Source organism: Rana temporaria, chromosome 9 (assembly GCF_905171775.1).
Source record: "Rana temporaria chromosome 9, aRanTem1.1, whole genome shotgun sequence".
Taxonomy (NCBI): Eukaryota; Metazoa; Chordata; class Amphibia; order Anura; family Ranidae; genus Rana; species Rana temporaria.
In genome coordinates, this window is record NC_053497.1 from 7,964,774 (window position 1) to 7,982,127 (window position 17,354).

The window sequence follows — 17,354 nt, forward strand, 5'->3', positions numbered from 1 at the left end:
ACCGTGCCCCCTTGTTGAACCAGAGTTACAGCTTTCCAAACATTGGGAAGTGCGAGCTCTAAGCATGGTTGTGTCTGACCTCTACAGAAAGACCACTGCTTCCACACAGCAAGCTCTGACTCAGCAGGGGGCATGTCCGACCTTTGCAGAGAAATCACTGCTTCCAGACAGCAAGTTGTGCTCATTGGTGAGCTCTAGCTCTGAGCAGGGGGCATATCTGACCTCTGCAGAAGGACCACTGCTTCCACACAGCAAGCTTTGTTGATTTGAGAGCTCTAGCTCTGAGCATGGGTGTGTCTGACCTCTGCAGAAGGACCACTGCTTTCACACAGCAATCTCTGACTCAGCAGGGAGCATGTATGACATTTGTAGAGAAACCACTGCTTTCAGACAGCAAGCTTTGCTGATTGGTGAGCCCTTGTTCTGAGGAGGGGGTGTGTCTGACCTTTGTAGAGAAACCACTGCTTCCAGACCACAAGCTTTGTCGACTGGTGAGCTCTAGCTTCAAGTAGGGAGGCGTATCTGACCTTTGCAGAGAAACCACTGCTTCCAGATAGCAAGCTTTGCTGATTGGAGAGCTCAAGCTCTGAGCATAGGCATGTCTGACCTCTGCAGAGCTACCACTGCTTTCACACAGCAAGCTTTTGTTGAATGGTGAGCTCTAGCTCTGGGCAGGGGGGTGTGTTTGACCTTTGGGGAGGGATCACTGCTTCCCCACCAAGAGCAATAGTCCTCCTCAACAGTATGCTGGCAGGGGACAGGCTTTTTCTACTCAGTCTGCGGCTTCTTTCTAAAGAAACCCCCAATGTAGGACCTTGCACACCTTCTGTTTGATGGACCTGGAATGTATTTCATGGATTTAAACCGAAAGTTGAGTTGGGCTTCAATCTCACACATTGGGAATGCACAAGAATAATAAACATGCTGTAAGCCAACTCCACTTGGGCAGTGTGGATGTAGCCCTCTGCCTACAACTAAGTACATTATGTCCCTTTAAAAACATACATTTTTTTTAAATACATTTTGGACAGTTTCATAAAATGTCACTCATCTCAGTCTCAACAAAGTTTTTTTGAGCTTTTTTTTTTTGATTTTTTTTTTTTTAACACAGGAAAAAGAACTAAAACAAACTGACAATTTTTCAAGCCAGTGAAAGTGAAAACCAGAAGGGAGGTAGCTGGAACCTGCTTTGAAAACACCCCCAGGGAATGCCCTTAAAGCCTAACTCCAGGCCAAAGTTTTCTTAGTATTGGACAGAGTAGGGAAGGGCCTACAGAATGGTACCCCAATAGAGAGGTTCCTCCCAATTTCCTGTCATCATGACAGGAAGAGATGGGTAATCTCTCCAAGAAGTGAAGGGAAATCTCTCCAGGAAGTGATGGAAAATCTCTCCAGTAAGTGATGGAAAATCCCTCCAGGAAGAGATGGGTAATCTCTCCAGGAAGAGATGGGAAACCTCTACAGGAAGAGATGGGTAATCTCTCCAGGAAGTGAAGGGTAATCTCTCCAGGAAGTGATGGAAAATCACTCCAGGAAAAGATGGGTAATCCCTCCAGGAAGAGATGGGTAATCTCTCCAGGAAGTGTTGGGTAATCTCTCCAGGAAGTGATGGAAAATACCTCCAGGAAGAGATGGGTAATCTGTCCAGGAAGAGATGGGTAATCTCTCCAGGAAGTGATGGGAAATCCCTCCAGAAAGAGATGGGTAATCTCTCCAGGAAGTGATGGGTAATCTCTCCAGGAAGTGTTGGGTAATCTCTCCAGGAAGTGATGGGTAATCTCTCCAGGAAGTGATGGGAAATCTCTCCAGGAAGAGATGGGTAATCCCTCCAGGAAGTGATGGGAAATCCCTCCAGGAAGAGATGGGTAATCTCTCCAGGAAGTGATGAGTAATCTCTCCAGGAAGTGTTGGGTAATCTCTCCAGGAAGTGATGGGTAATCTCTACAGGAAGTGATGGGAAATCTCCTCAGGAAGTGATGGAAAATCCCTCCAGGAAAAGATGGGTAATCCCTCCAGGAAGAGATGGGTAATCTCTCCAGGAAGAGATGAGTAATCTCTCCAGGAAGTGTTGGGTAATCTCTCCAGGAAGAGATGGGTAATCTCTCCAGGAAGAGATGAGTAATCTCTCCAGGAAGAGATGAGCAATCTCTCCAGGAAGTGGAGGTTCTGGTTAGAACCTCATCTTCTTGTGTCCCCGGGACAACCGGTTTCCCCTATTACCTGTCCTTCTACCAAAGGCTTCCACAGGGACGGGAAGCGAGTCTCAGGGACAACAATAAAGGCTTAGAGCAGAACTCCAGCTTTTTGCCCACACACCCCAGAGTTTTTTTGATTAAATATTAAACAAAATGTTTTTAAATAGTTTTTTTTTAATTGAATAAAAAATAAAACATTGTATCTTTATCAGGGGTCTCCAAATCCAAACATCATGTAAAAGGGTCTCTGAAGTGAGGAGGGCTTTGAGGGGACTCTGATGCAAGGGGGTCTGATGGGGACCCTAATGCAAGTGGGACTCTGAAGTAAGGGGGGCTTTGATAGGGACTATGATGTAAGGGAGTCTGATGGGGGCTTTGATGTAAGGGGGTCTCTGAAGTAAGGGGGCTTTAATAGGGACTTTGATGTGAGAGGACCTGATGGGGATTCTGATGTAAGGGGTTCTTTGAAGTAAGGGGGCTTTGATGGCGACTATGATGTAAGAGGATCTCATGGAGACTCTGATGTAAGGGGGTCTTTGAAGGGGGGCTTTGAGGGGACTCTGGTGTAAGGGGGTCTGATGGGGACCCTAATGTAAGTGGGACTCTGAAGTAAGGGGGGGCTTTGATAGGGATATGACATAAGGGAGTCTGATGGGGGCTTTGATGTAAAGGGGTCTCTGAAGTAAGGGGGCTTTAATGGGGACTTTGATGTGAGAGGACCTGATGGGGATTCTGATGTAAGGGGTTCTTTGAAGTAAGGGGGGCTTTGATGGCGACTATGATGTAAGAGGATCTCATGGAGACTCTAATGTAAGGGGGTCTCTGAAGTAAGGAGGGTTTTGAGGGGACTATGATGTAAGAGGCTCTGATGAGGATTCTGATGTAAGGGGGTCTCTGAAGTAAGAGGGTTTTGAGGGGGACTATGGTGTAAGAGGCTCTGATGGGGATTCTGATGTAAGGGGGTCTCTGAAGAAAGGGGGGCTTTGATGGGGACTATAATGTAAGAGGATCTGATGGGGATTCTAATGTAAGTGGTCTCTGACGTAAGGGGGGCTTTGAGGGGACTATGATGTAAGGGGGTCTGATGGGGACTTTGATGTAAGAGGTGAATCTGATGTGCCTCTCTGATGGGTACACTGATATAAGGATGGACTTTGATGAGGAACCCGATGTGATTAGGGACTTTGATGGGCTCAAGTTTATTTGTAATTTCTTTGCTTTTTTTATTCAAGTTTTTCTTCATTGTTCTAAATGATATCATCCTAATTCCAAAAATCTCCAAATAAAACATTCATTCATTTCATTTTTATTCAATATTTATAAAAATATATTTTTTTCGACCCGCAAATATCTGTAAAATTTTCAATGTAGCCCTCAAATTGAAAAGTTTGGAGACCCCTGTTTTAGATGGCCTGGTGACATCCCCAGGACTTCCTCCTCCAGTGCTGTGGGGGGCCAGACACTCTCCCAGGGATTTTTTTGACCACCTTGACCTTCCTGGAGCACTGTGAGCCCAACCTGTGTCATGACGCACCCTCTGAGGGGGAAGGAGGCATGTAAATACCAGGATGGGCTCGTAGGAAATGAGCAGAATGACATTGAGGGAGAGGAAGAAGGAATCCAGGGATGGTGCTGGACCATAAAGAGGCTAATGCCCCGTACACACGATCAGAAATTTTCGACAAGAAAACCATGTTTTTTCCGACGGAATGTTGGCTCAAACTTGTGTTGCATACACACAGTCACACAAAATTCCGACCGTCAAGAACGTGGTGACGTACAACATTATGACGAGATGAGAAAACTGAAGTTCAACCCTTCCGAGCATGCGTCGACTTGATTCAGGGCATGCATGTTTTTTTAAGAGTCGGAATTGCATACAGACGATCGGAATTTCCGACAAGAACTTTTTGTTGTCGGAAATTTCCGACAGAAAAAGTCAGATGGGGCCAACACACGGTCGGAATTTCAAGCCAAAAGCTCACATCGGACTTTTTTTCTTGTCGGAATTTCCGACCGTGGTTAGAAGATCTTAAACGGGGGTGGGCAGGGGGTGAAAACCTAAGAAAAGTTCCACTTTATGTGAAATATATTTTTTTCCTTCCAAGTCTATCCATAACTGGAAAATGAAATTTTTTGGCTGGAGTTGGGTTTAATCCTTCAGGGATTGAGGAGGTAAAAAAAAAAAAAGCTGCCATCTTACACAGACCTTGCATTGGGGCAATTCACTATCGGGTTATCACAAGATCTCTGCTCTTTGGACACCGGCGTACACATCGAAGTGCCCGCGGGGTGGCCCTTATCAAACACTTTTTTTTTTTAATTCCCTCAGCAGCAACAAAGGAATGGAGGGTCCCGTTTTTGGAAAAAAACAAAAAGCATGATGTTGCATATTTGTACCCCAATCGACACTGCTCAGTAGTATATACAGTAAGCATTGCTAGGCAAGACTGGCCCTGTAGTAATATGAAAATGCCGCTCGAGCTACTACACAACCAAGTACATACTACTGCACCAAAAAAAAATATATTCTCCTTTCAGCCTTACCCTTCGTTGGTGTATTCCGGAGTTCTGAGCCTCTGCCATACATGCTATGTATTTTAAGACAGTGTCTACAAGCAAATTGTCACCTAGGTGAACTCTACAAAAGTAGCATGGAAAATTTGAAGGGAAATAAAAAAAAAGAGCAGTGTTTTTTCCATTCATGTGCAGGACATTTCTGACATGGGATGAAACGCGTAGCCCCGATGCTGAAACATCACGCTAGTCGGATGTTACAGCTCGGTAAGGAGCGGCTGCTAGGAGAATAGTCAACGCAGTCTACTCTGCTCTGCCCTCTTCTCTAACCTTTTCATCTCTCCAGGGTCCAGGGCTAGGCTTGAGGTACAAACCCATTACCGAGAGGTTCTACGTTGGTCCCTTTTCATTTGTTTCTAAAGGGGCGAATGCCTTGAAGGTGTACCAGGCAGGCTTGAAGACAAGATTTAAGGCAGACTGGTTGTTTTTGGGTTGATTATCCCACTTGACCTGACACAGTTAGGAAAATAAAATAAAAATATAGCTGTATGGGATATAGCAGCAAGAATAGCAGCAACAGTTATGCTCAAACAACTAGTGTTGGGTTTTGGTGGCATTTTGGAGAAATCTTAAAACATCTGTTATGAGGCGGTTAGATCTCGGTTCTAACGGGCCGTCAAACAGGAAAAGTGCACAGCTTGAGGTTTTGATGGATAAAGGAACACTAGAGCCTGCAGGGACTGCAAATCTATACATCGTCGTTCTCAATCCCTCAGCCAGCCCTCCTTCCATCATGAATACTTTACACATTTCCATCCTAACTATTGGTAATAGAAAAGGAGATCTAAGAAGTCCTGTCTAGCCGGCTGAGAAATGTATTTATGGCTTTGTTTTTATCTTTTTTTTTTTTGTCATCTTCTGGCCATACCACAGCTCAACGCATACTTGATTTTTATGGTTTTGTTCCTTATGGCGTTCAAATCATTAATGAATGATTCCCAGTTCTCTGTTGACGGAAATGGGCAGACTTGTTCGTACTCGAACGGTTCCTGGCGGAGAAACGCAATCCAGTTCAATGGCGAAATGTAAAGACAACGGGAGGAATGTGTTTATGTTTTCCAGTCTGCCTTTGGTCGCGGTCGTTCCAGACGTGCGGAGCCGAGCCTTTGGACATTCGGATTGTTCCCCTTTGTGTTCTCCTTTGCCTTGGGATCCCTGCAGGCGCACTTGTCCAGTACATCACACCCCGCTGGGAACGGGATCACCTAAAGAACACAAAGAGAAGATTCAGGATAAGGAAAGATCGATGGCACCACTATCACACCACGTCCCTACATGCCACAGTGTTAGGTGTAATCCTGGTCTGTTCTTGGATCTCATGCTGTACCCTTTGCTGGGTCTCATCCTGCTTATCCCACCGCACCTTCAGCGTCACTTACAATTCTGCTTCCTACCCTCCTCTTCTTTTCTCTATAGGGGTCCCCCAAGGTTCTGTTCTTGGCAGGGCTGTATAAATGCATGGGCACCCCTGAGCACTGCCCAGGGGCCCCATAATAATCTTGCATTACATCATGCTTGCCAACTGTCCTGGTGTCAGGGAAGGTTCCATCCGCTGATGACACTGCCTGATATTTGGCGTGCAGTACTGTGGTCCACCAGCAGGTATTTCCTGGCAGTCTGGAACTGCCAGGGGAGCATTCCCCTGGTGGTGGTATTATATGATCTTTGGGCCGCAGTACTGGCGTCCACCAGCGGGTTGTTTTCTGGCAGTGTGGGACCATCATCATCTCCCGCAATCAGGCATTACCTGAGTCTGATTGCAGGAGATGTGTATAAATACCCGGCAGACACACTCTTACTTTGCCTTGGTATCTTTCCTTGCGACCTGACCCTGAAACTGAGAAGCTCTGTGTAACGGTATGGCCCGTGGGAACCAGAGGCTCTTGAAGGATACGGGGTACTCCTGGTTCAGCTTCACCAATGACTCTTGGGTCTAGGGTCATCCTATGTCCACTAGGGGCATAGGATGACTGAGAAATTATATCTTGAATTACATGAGATGGGACAGTAATGATAATTCACAATGTATTGCAGGATATCTAGAAATATTACAGGTGGTTAATTCTGAACACAACCGGTCAATATTAGTGTGATTCATTCAATGTGGGGACACAGACTGTTAAGATGTTATTTGATGTTAATCACCTCCAGCTACCTGGCTGTAGTGATAACGCTTGCTGTGATTGCATTCTATTGTCTATTGTGTTAATTAAAGCGGAGTTCCACCCAAAATTGGAACTTCCGCTTATCCCACTCCTCACCCCCTTACATGCCACATTTGGCATGTAATTTTTTTTTGGGGGGGGGGGGGGTGGGGGCTTCAGGAGGAGTGGGTCTTCCTGTCCCACTTCCTCCTTCCGCCGAGAGGTTGGTTAGGCGATTAAGCTTAATCGCCTACAGCAGCCCCTCCCTGTAGGCGATCGCCTAGGACACGTCACAGACCTCCTACCCACCTCCCAGTACCACCCCTTTTAGAGAATACAGAACCAAGTATCATTTTATAGTGCTAAGTATTAGGAACAATTGACATCCCAGTGACAATACACTCCCAACAGCCAGCATCAATAGACCCTCCAGCATCCAGCAATACTAGACGCCTCCCTCGAGCAATGATTGACCCCCTGCAGCATAAGACCCAACCCAGCAACAATACAACCTCCACTGGCAACAACAGACCTCCACAGCAACAATAACCCCCCCCCCCCTGCAAAAATAAGTCCCCTCCAGCAACAATAACTTTCCCAGTAGCCAGCATTAATAGACCCTCCAGCATCCAGCAATACTAGACGCCTCCCTCGAGCAATGATTGACCCCCTGCAGCATAAGACCCAACCCAGCAACAATACAACCTCTACTGGCAACAACAGACCTCCACAGCAACAATAACCCACCCCCCCCCCCTGCAAAAATAAGTCCCCTCCAGCAACAATTACTTTCCCAGTAGCCAGCATTAATAGACCCTCCAGCAGCCAGCAATAAATACCCCTTCAACAGTAAATCTCTCCCAGCAATAATAGATCCCCCATCCTCAGTGGATAGATTCCCTCCAGCAACAACAGATTCCCCAGCACCAGCATCAATAGATCCTCCAGCACCCCTTGCCATTACACATATTCAGTTCTGGAGGTGCCGGAACTGCATTCCCCCGCGTTCCCGCTGGAAAAAAGCCCTGGGTGTACTTACTTTTGTGAGATACTGTAGGTACACACAAGATACAACATTTTTTTTTTCCATTTGCAGAAAACATTTGTAAGCTTATCTAATAAGGTCTCCACGTCTCTGCCATAATCGTTCCCAGTAAGTATCTGTAGAGCCCTGTGTGGTCCCGAGGAATGAGGATCCCTGGAACTCAACAACGTCTTCTGTTTCTTATTTGTCATTGTCTGTAAGGAATCCCTTTGGAAGAGCCGTCCAAGAAATACACCCAACATAATAAAAAACACGCACCGAGGGGAGTAAACGGCCCTCTCTGCGGTCCAAGAGTGGAAGGGCCGCGCTTTAATCTTCCTTTCTCCCAATCAAACCGGCAACTTGGGAGACGGGGAGGAGGTTTTTCCGAGGTGCAGGTGCCTTCAGAAGCTTGCCAGCTCTCGCTACGTTCATTAACCACTTGCCTGCCGGGCGCTTACACCCAGGGCCGTCTTAATAGCATCGTCATGGGCCCCTGGGCAAAGTAATGCACTGGGGCCCCTACCAGCTTGCCCCAATTTACCACATCGGGACTGTCCCAGCAAATCCGGGACAGTTGGCAAGTATGATGTAATGCAAGATTATTGTGGGCCCCCCCCCCATGTACCTGGGGCCCCTGGGCAGTGCCCTTGCATTAAGATGGCCCTGCTTACACCCCCCTTCCTGCCCAGGCACCATTTTTCAGCTTTCAGTGCTGTCGCACTTTGAATGACAATCGCGCGGTCATGTGACGCTGTACACAAACACATTTTTTATAATTTTCTTCACACGAGTAGAGATTTGATTTGGTGTTATTTCATCACTGCTGGGTTTTTTATTTAAAAAAAAAAGACCAAAAATTTTAAAAATGTACTTAGTTTCTGTCAGTAAATTTTGTAACTAAGTAATTTTTCGCCTTTACTGATGTGGGCTGATGAGACGGCACTGATAGGCAGAGCTGGTGGGCATTGATGAGGCGGCACTTATGGGCACTGATTAGGTGGCAATGATGAGGAGGCACTAATATGCCGCACTTATGGGCACTGATATGTGGCATTGATGAGCACTGATAGGCGGCACTGATGGGCACTGTTAGGTGGCACTGGTGGGCACTAATAGGTGGCACTGATGAGGCAGCACTTATGGGCACTGATGAGGAGGCACTAATATGCCGCACTTATGGGCACTGATAGGTGGCACTGATATGTGGCATTGATGAGCACTGATAGGTGGCACTGGTGGGCACTAATAGGTGGCACTGGTGGGCACTGATGAGGCAGCACTTATGGGTTATGGGCACTGATTCGGTGGAACTGATGAGGAGGCACTAATATGTCGCACTGATGGGCACTGATGAGGAGGCACTAATATGCCGCACTTATGGGCACTGATAGGTGGCACTGATATGTGGCATTGATGAGCACTGATAGGTGGCACTGGTGGGCACTAATAGGTGGCACTGGTGAGCACTGATAAGCAGCACTGGTAGGCACTAATAGGCAGCACTGGTAGGCGGCATGGATAGGAGGTACTGATGGGCGACACTGATGGACATTGATTGACAGCAGTGCTGGGCACTGATGGGCAGCACTGATAGGCGTCACCGATAGCCAGCACTGATTGGCATTGCTAATGGGCACTGATTGGTCGCACTTGTGGGCAGTGGTGGGCACTGATTGGTGCCACTGGTGGGCACTGATTGCTGGCACTGGTGGGCAATAGTGGGCATGGGTGTCTGCAGGTAGGGGAAAATCAGGGATCAGCAAGTTGGCCCCTTCCCTTCATGGCATTGTCTAAAAGGGGTGGCGCATTGGTAACCTTAAAATAAGGCCCCCCCGAAAAAAGTTCTGCGGATGCCCATGATGGTGGGCACTGATTGGTGACACTTAAATTGATATACTGTAATCAGGGCACTGATGATAAGTGCCCTGATTACATTCCTACATGTTCCCCTGTGAGGAGATGCTGCTGATCGGCTCTCATCTCCTCACACCCCCTGTCAGTTTTTCATGTGACCGGCTGTGATTGGACACAGCCGATCACATGTTAAAAGAGCCACGGACGTGGCCCTTTACAGAGATCGGGGCTGCGCCATGTCCTAGCAACACAGCGCGGACGCGATCACCGCGCTGCGCACCATCTGACGTCCCAGAACGAGAGCCGTACCGCTCCGCCGTCATTTGACGCTGGGCGCTGGGGCGGCAAGCAGTTAATGAAGCCAGATGTGTACATATATGAAGATTTTCTTTGGGGGGGTACAGTGGAACCCCGGATTGCGAGTAACGCAGTTAACAAGCGTTTTGCAATACGGGCACTATATTTGAAAAAATCGTGACTTGGTTCGCAAAACGAGCAGGATTCAGGCCAAAGCGGTGTGCAGTACCGCTTTTGGCCTGAGGTAGGGGGGACGCCAGACCCAAGCAGAGCTCGGCTGCCGATCAGCGCCATTCGGAAATGCACGGAAAGGCCTGAGGACAGCACGGTTGACCTTGGCAAATCTCGGGTAGGAATTCTTTCCGAGGTTTGCCTTTCCGGCGTTTCTGAGGCTCTTCCGGCGCCCCCACCACCTCTGGCCACATGCGGTATTGCATCCCATTGAAGTCAATGCAGAACAAATTCTTTTAGTTTCCATTGACTTCTATGGGGAAACTTGCTTTGATATGCGAGTGCTTTGGATTAAGAGCATTCTCCCGGAACGGATTATGCTCGTAATCCGAGGTTCCACTGTATATTATAATTGGGTGATTAAAGCCCAATACTACCAAGGGGGACCTAATAAAGGGGTGGTGAGTGGGTTTGTAATGGATATTGTTTGTTTGGGTCAACTTGGCATAAAAAAAAAAAAAAAAAAAATATTTAAAGTCAGAACAAAGCTGGAGTTAGGCTTTAAAACTGAGCCAATCAGGGGAATCCTTGTATTAATTCATAAAAATTTTCTATGAATGGACTAACTACATTTTTTTCCCGGAAATGGGACGGGGTCACGGGAAGTCCCCATAGTGCTGCCGGAAAACACAGAGCTGTATACAGTATGTAGCTTAGGCTACATGCAGCTTATACAGCGCTGATAGCAGGCGTTAGACATGTGCAATTAGTTTCGTTCTGAATTAATATTTTAACGAAATTTCAACAAATTTAGACAGAAATTTGTTAATTCGAAAATTCCGAATTTTGAAAATTCAGAAATTTGGAAATTCAGAAGTTCGACAATTCGAAAATCCAGAAATTCAGAAATTTGACAATTCAGAAATTCAGAAATTTGACAATTCAGAAATTTGACAATTCAGAAATTCAGAAATTTGACAATTCAGAAATTTGACAATTCAGAAATTCAGAAATTTGACAATTCAGAAATTCAGAAATTTAAAAATTCAGAAATTCAGAAATTTGAAAATTCAGAAATTCGACAATTCTAAATTCAGAAATTCAGAAATTCGACAATTCTAAATTCAGAAATTCTGAAATTTGAAAATTCCGAAATTTGAAAATTCAGAAATTAGACAATTCAGAAATTCGAAAATTCAGAGATTCAGAAATTCCACAATTCAGAAATTCCACAATTCAGAAATTCCACAATTCAGAAATTCCACAATTCAGAAATTCCACAATTCAGAAATTCCACAATTCGAAAGTTTGAAAATCTGAAACTAATCGTATTAACTAATAATAACTTAACAATTACTAACTATTAAATTATAGGTATTGGAATTTCCTTTCAAATTTGGCTGTTAGTGAACCAATATGGATTTATCCGAACTTACGAATTATCTAAAATGACGAATGACGAATCTAAACGAATGGAACATAACGAATGAATAATAACAATTAATAAAATACAATAATAATAATAATAAAGTGTTTTTTATTATTTATTATTAATTTGTTTCTTTCCATTCGTTTATATACGGCATTCATTATTTTGGATTAAATGACAGGCTTTAAAACTGAGCCAATCAGGGGAATCCTTGTATTAATTCATAAAAATTTTCTATGAATGGACTCGTTTCGTTCTGAATTCATATTTTAACGAAATTTCAACAAATTTAGACAGAAATTCGTTAATTCGAAAATTCCGAATTTTGAAAATTCAGAAATTTGGAAATTCAGAAATTCGACAATTCTGAAGTTCGACAATTCTGAAGTTCGACAATTCTGAAGGTCGACAATTCTGAAGGTCGACAATTCTGAAGTTCGACAATTCTGAAGTTCAACAATTCTGAAGTTCGACAATGCGAAAATTCAGAAATTCGACAATTCAGAAGTTCGACAATTCGAAAATTCAGAAATTCGATAATTCGAAAATTCAGAAATTCGACAATTCAGAAATTCGACAATTCAGAAATTCGACAATTCAGAAATTCGACAATTCAGAAATTCGACAATTCAGAAATTCGACAATTCAGAAATTCGACAATTCAGAAATTCAGAAATCTGAAACTAATCTTATTAACTAATAATAACTTAACAATTACTAACTATTAAATTATAGGTATTGGAATTTCCTTTCAAATTTGGCTGTTAGTGAACGAAAATTGATTTATCCGAACTTACGAATTATCTAAAATGACGAATGCCGAATCTAAACTAATGGAACGTAACAAATGAATAATAACAATTAATAATAATAAATAACAATAATAATAATGCGTTTCTTATTATGATTATTTATTATTAATTTGTTTCTTTCCATTCGTTTAGATACGGCATTCATTATTTTGGATAATTCGTAACTTCGGATAAATTTGTATTGGTTGTGTTTACGAACAGTCAAATATGAAAGGAAGTTCCAATTCCTATAATTTAATAGTTAGTTATTATTAGTAAGTTAGTTGTCATTCAGAATTTTCATTCTTTCGAGTATTCAGATTATTTTTTTTCTTATTTTCGGATTTTTGAATTTACAAATTTACAAACTATGATCATAATGAATGACCCGAAAAAAAAAAATCAAATGAAAACAAATTTTTCGACTGTGCACATGTCTAGCAGGCGTATATATATTATATGATATCTATCTACTGTATCTATATAGATATATATAATTATATATTATATCTATATCTCTCTATATATATATCTATATCTCTCTATATATATATATATATATATATATATATATATATATATATATATATATATATATATATATATATATATATATATATATATATATATATATATATATATCAGTAAAGGAAATAGTTGGTGTTGGTCAGCTTGGCCCGAACAAACTATTTAAAGTCATAGCAAAGCTAAGTTTAATCTGCAATCCAAACAATGAAAGGCCCGGAAGAACAATTAGTCTGGGGAAGAAAAGGGCCAGATGATGCTGGATACAGAGCCAGGATAAGGGGAGGGGCAGAAGGGACAGGCTGCCCTCGGCGCAGCTTATGTTGTAGGGATGGGGGGCACCTGTAAGTTCCTACTCCACTACTACTCCACTACTTCTGTCAGCTAAGTGCTGGAAGCAGCAAGGAGAGAAGGAGAGAGTCGGGAGGAGGTGCGGGCTGTGCTCTCTCTCCTTCACTCCCTCCTCATAGGTTCGCACATATTGAAAGGGGATGGGGGCACTATTTGGCCTCTTTGCCCTGGGCACTGGATGATCTCGGCTGGATTTTCTGCAGCCAGAAAACGAAGGTGGCTCTGACTTGCTGCAGTTTCTAATACACACTATGAGAAGCTCGCAGTGTGCGGCGAATTCAGAGAAGGCCGTTTCAGTCCAGGAGAGGAGCCGGAACAACTGTGCAAGACTGAAGGAAAAGGCCGGAGGTCGGATCTAAACTCTCAGAGGCTCTCATGGGTTCGCAAGATAAATGACTGAGGGATCCAACAGCTTTGATTTCGGCCAAAAGAACTCAAATTGAACATATTATATTTAGAGAGAAAGCATATGCTTCACTTCCCCGAGTGCCAAAAGTTTGATTTTTCAAATATTCTCACCAGAAACATCAATCATACCTTTTATTATTGTTGAGAACAAAAGAACAAACATATGGGCGCAATTTCACTTTGGAAATTATTTTGCTGGGCAAATTCCACATATTTTCATTTTTTTCGTTTTTGGCAATCAAAATTTTTGTACCCTAAATTACATATTTTTTACATTAGACTATAATGTTGTTATGTCAGATTATGTCTCTTGCTTAGTTTAAAAAAAAAAAAAATAATATCTTGTATTTAACAATAAGTTAAAAGGACCAGATTATGGGTTGGGAAATATTTTAGTATTAAAATTGTATTATTATTGTTCTTGTTATTATTATTTTAAAATTATATTATTATTATTAGTGTTATTATTAGTAGTAGTAGTAGTATAATTTGTATTATTATTGTTGTTAAACATTATATTATTATGATTATTATTTTAAAATGATAATATTATTATTATTTTGAAATTATATTATTTATTTCAAACTATATGATTATTAGTATTATTGTGTTACTATTTAAAAATGATACTATCATTAGCGCTATTATTCTTATTATTAGTATTAGTATTAGCATTATTAGTATTATTGTTGTTATTATTTAAAAATGATTCTATTAGTATTATTATTCTTATTTGAACATTATATTATTATTATTATTATTATTATTATTATTATTATTATTATTATTATTATTATTATTATTATTATTATTATGAAATTAAATTATTCATTTCAAATTATATGATTATTAGTGTTTTTCTTCTTACTATTTAAAAATCAGACTATCATTAGGTTTATTATTATTCTTATTATTAGTATTAACATTATTAGTATTATTGTTGTTAATATTTTAAAATTATATTATTAGTATTATTATTCTTATTTGAACATTATATTATTTTAAAATTATATTATTACAATTAATATTCTTATTCTTATTTGAACATTATATTATTATTATCATTATTATTTTAAATTATATTATTATTATTAGTGTTATTAATAGTAAAATTTGAATTCCTGGTTGTCCAACACAAACCTGTGAAATGCCCTTTCAGGGCAAATCAACAGATTTGTTTCAGCCCCCCATTCTGAGCTTATTATTATTAGTATTAATATTAGCATTATTATTATTATTTTAAAATGATATTATTAGTATTATTACTCTTATTACAACATTATGTTATTAGCATTATTACTTTAAAATTATATTATTATTATTTTTTGAACATTATATTACCATTATTTTAAAATTATATTATTATTATTATTATTATTATTATTATTATTATTATTATTTGAACATTATATTATTAGCATTATTATTTGAAAATTATATTATTATTAGTATTATTATTATTACAATTTTAATTCCTGGTTGTCCAACACAAACCTGTAAAATGCCCTTTCAGGGCAAAGCGACAGATTTATTACATTATTAGCATTGTTACTTTAAAAATATATTATTGTAATTTTTTGAACATAATATTATTATTATTATTTTAAAATTATATTATTATTATTATTTGAACATTATATTATTAGCATCATGATTTTAAAATTATATTATTATTAGTATTATTATAAATATTAAAATTTTAATTCCTGGTTGTCCAACGCAAACCTGTGAAATGCCCTTTCAGGGCAAATCAACAGGTTTGTTTCTGCCCCCATCATTCTGAGCATATTATTAGTATTAGCATTATTATTGTTATTATTTTAAAATATTATTGTTATTATTTTAAAATTATATTATTATTATTACTCTTATTACAACATTATATTATTAGCATTATTAATTTTAAATCATATTATTTTTATTATTTTTGCATTTCCATTATTTTTTTGAACATTATAGTATTATTATTATTATTATTATTATTATTATTTGAACATTATATTATTATCATTATTATTTTAAAATTATATTATTATTATTAGTATTTTTAATATTACAATTTAAATACCTGGTTGTCCAACACAAACCTGTAAAATGCCCTTACAGGGCAAATCAACAGATTTGCTTCAACCCCCCATCATTCTGAGCTACATATACATTCCTTTTCTTTTGCCCCCACAGCATTCCCTGCCTGCCATGCCTCGGGAGCCAATCAGCGACGTCCGTCAGTGGAAGACCGTAGACCTTGGGTGAACTGCATCTCTGGAACCTTGTAGCTTATGCAGGGTTCTACATTAGTTTTATTATTTCTTTATTTTTCAAGATTTTTATCTCGGCGATCCTGCCAGTAGCACATTTCATGTCCTAGGGTCCAACTCTCACTTACTGTACTGTAGTGTCAGTGATCCAAATTTCACCAAAATTTGGGCAAAATTTCCACTCATCCCTACCTATGAAGTTCTGCCCCGTAATATGAACTTTCCTGAACTAAGGACGCATACAGTTTTTAATACTAGAACATTTTGGGCCAGATCCACAGACGAAGTACGCCGGCGTATCTACTGATTCGCCGGCGTACTTTCAAATTTCCTGCGTCGTATCTTTAGTTTGAATCCTCAAAACAAGATACAACGCCACCTGGGTTAGATCCGACAGGCGTACGCCTTCGGATCTAAGATGCAATTCTTCGGCGTCCGCTGGGTGGCGTTCCTGACGTTTTGCAAATTAGCTATTTCTGACGATGTACGAGTGGCCGTCGCATTCTTTTACGTCGTCTCTAGTCGGCTTTTTCCGACGTATTGTTAAAGCTGCTGTTTCGTGGCGTATAGTTGGACCTGCTATGTTAAGTATGGCCGTCGTTCCCGCGTTTAATTAGAATTTTGTTTTTCGTTTACGTAAGTCGTCCGTGAATCGCGGGATGGACGTAATTTACGTTCAAGTCAAAACAATGACGTCCTTGCGACGTCATTTGGCGCAATGCACGGCGGGAAATTTAGGGACGGCGCATGCGCAGTTCGTTCGGCGCGGGGATGTGCTTCATTTAAATGAAACACGCCCCCCCTACTCGCCAATTTGAATTAGGCGCCGTTACGCCGCGAGAGATACACTACGCCGCCGTAACGTACGGCGCAAATTCTTTGTGGATTTAAAGCTGCCAAAAGTAAGTTACAGCGACGTAGCGTATCTCACATACGCTGCGCCCATCTAATTGTATGTGGATCTGCCCCTTTAAATTTAAAAAACATTTATTTTTTTATTATTTGTTTTACATTTTGTAAAGATAAAACAAACAAACAAAAAAAGCATTTGTAATTTTACCTCTTTTGTTATAACTGTTGAGGCACAACAATCACCACCATCGTAGTCACAGAAAGCCCAGTTGTTACCGCCATCACAATATTTATCGGCAATGAAAGGCTGTGGGTTTAAAAAAAAAAAAAAAACACAGGACAATGTTAAACTACCACATAAAAAAATTAAATAAAAAATAATATACAGTATTTAAAAAAAAAAAAAGAGAAGGAGAAAAGAGGCAGAAAATGTCAAAAGGTAGAGAGCAATGGAAATGCAACTGTTACAGTGTAT

The 17,354-nt window shown here is 40.7% G+C and overlaps 1 protein-coding gene across 1 annotated transcript in view; it reads right to left on the bottom strand.

Moving 5' to 3' along the window:
• Positions 1–4,140: 4,140 nt before the first annotated feature.
• The window catches only part of PAPPA (pappalysin 1), a 327,700-nt gene continuing 314,486 nt past the window's right edge, over positions 4,141–17,354 (bottom strand). Inside the window, exons 21-22 of the mRNA XM_040322751.1 lie at positions 17,088–17,186; positions 4,141–5,977 (exon numbers count right to left, since the gene is read on the bottom strand). Of these exons, the coding sequence (XP_040178685.1) occupies positions 5,822–5,977; positions 17,088–17,186 (255 nt within the window). The 3' untranslated portion in view covers positions 4,141–5,821. The remainder of the gene's footprint in view (positions 5,978–17,087; positions 17,187–17,354) is intronic.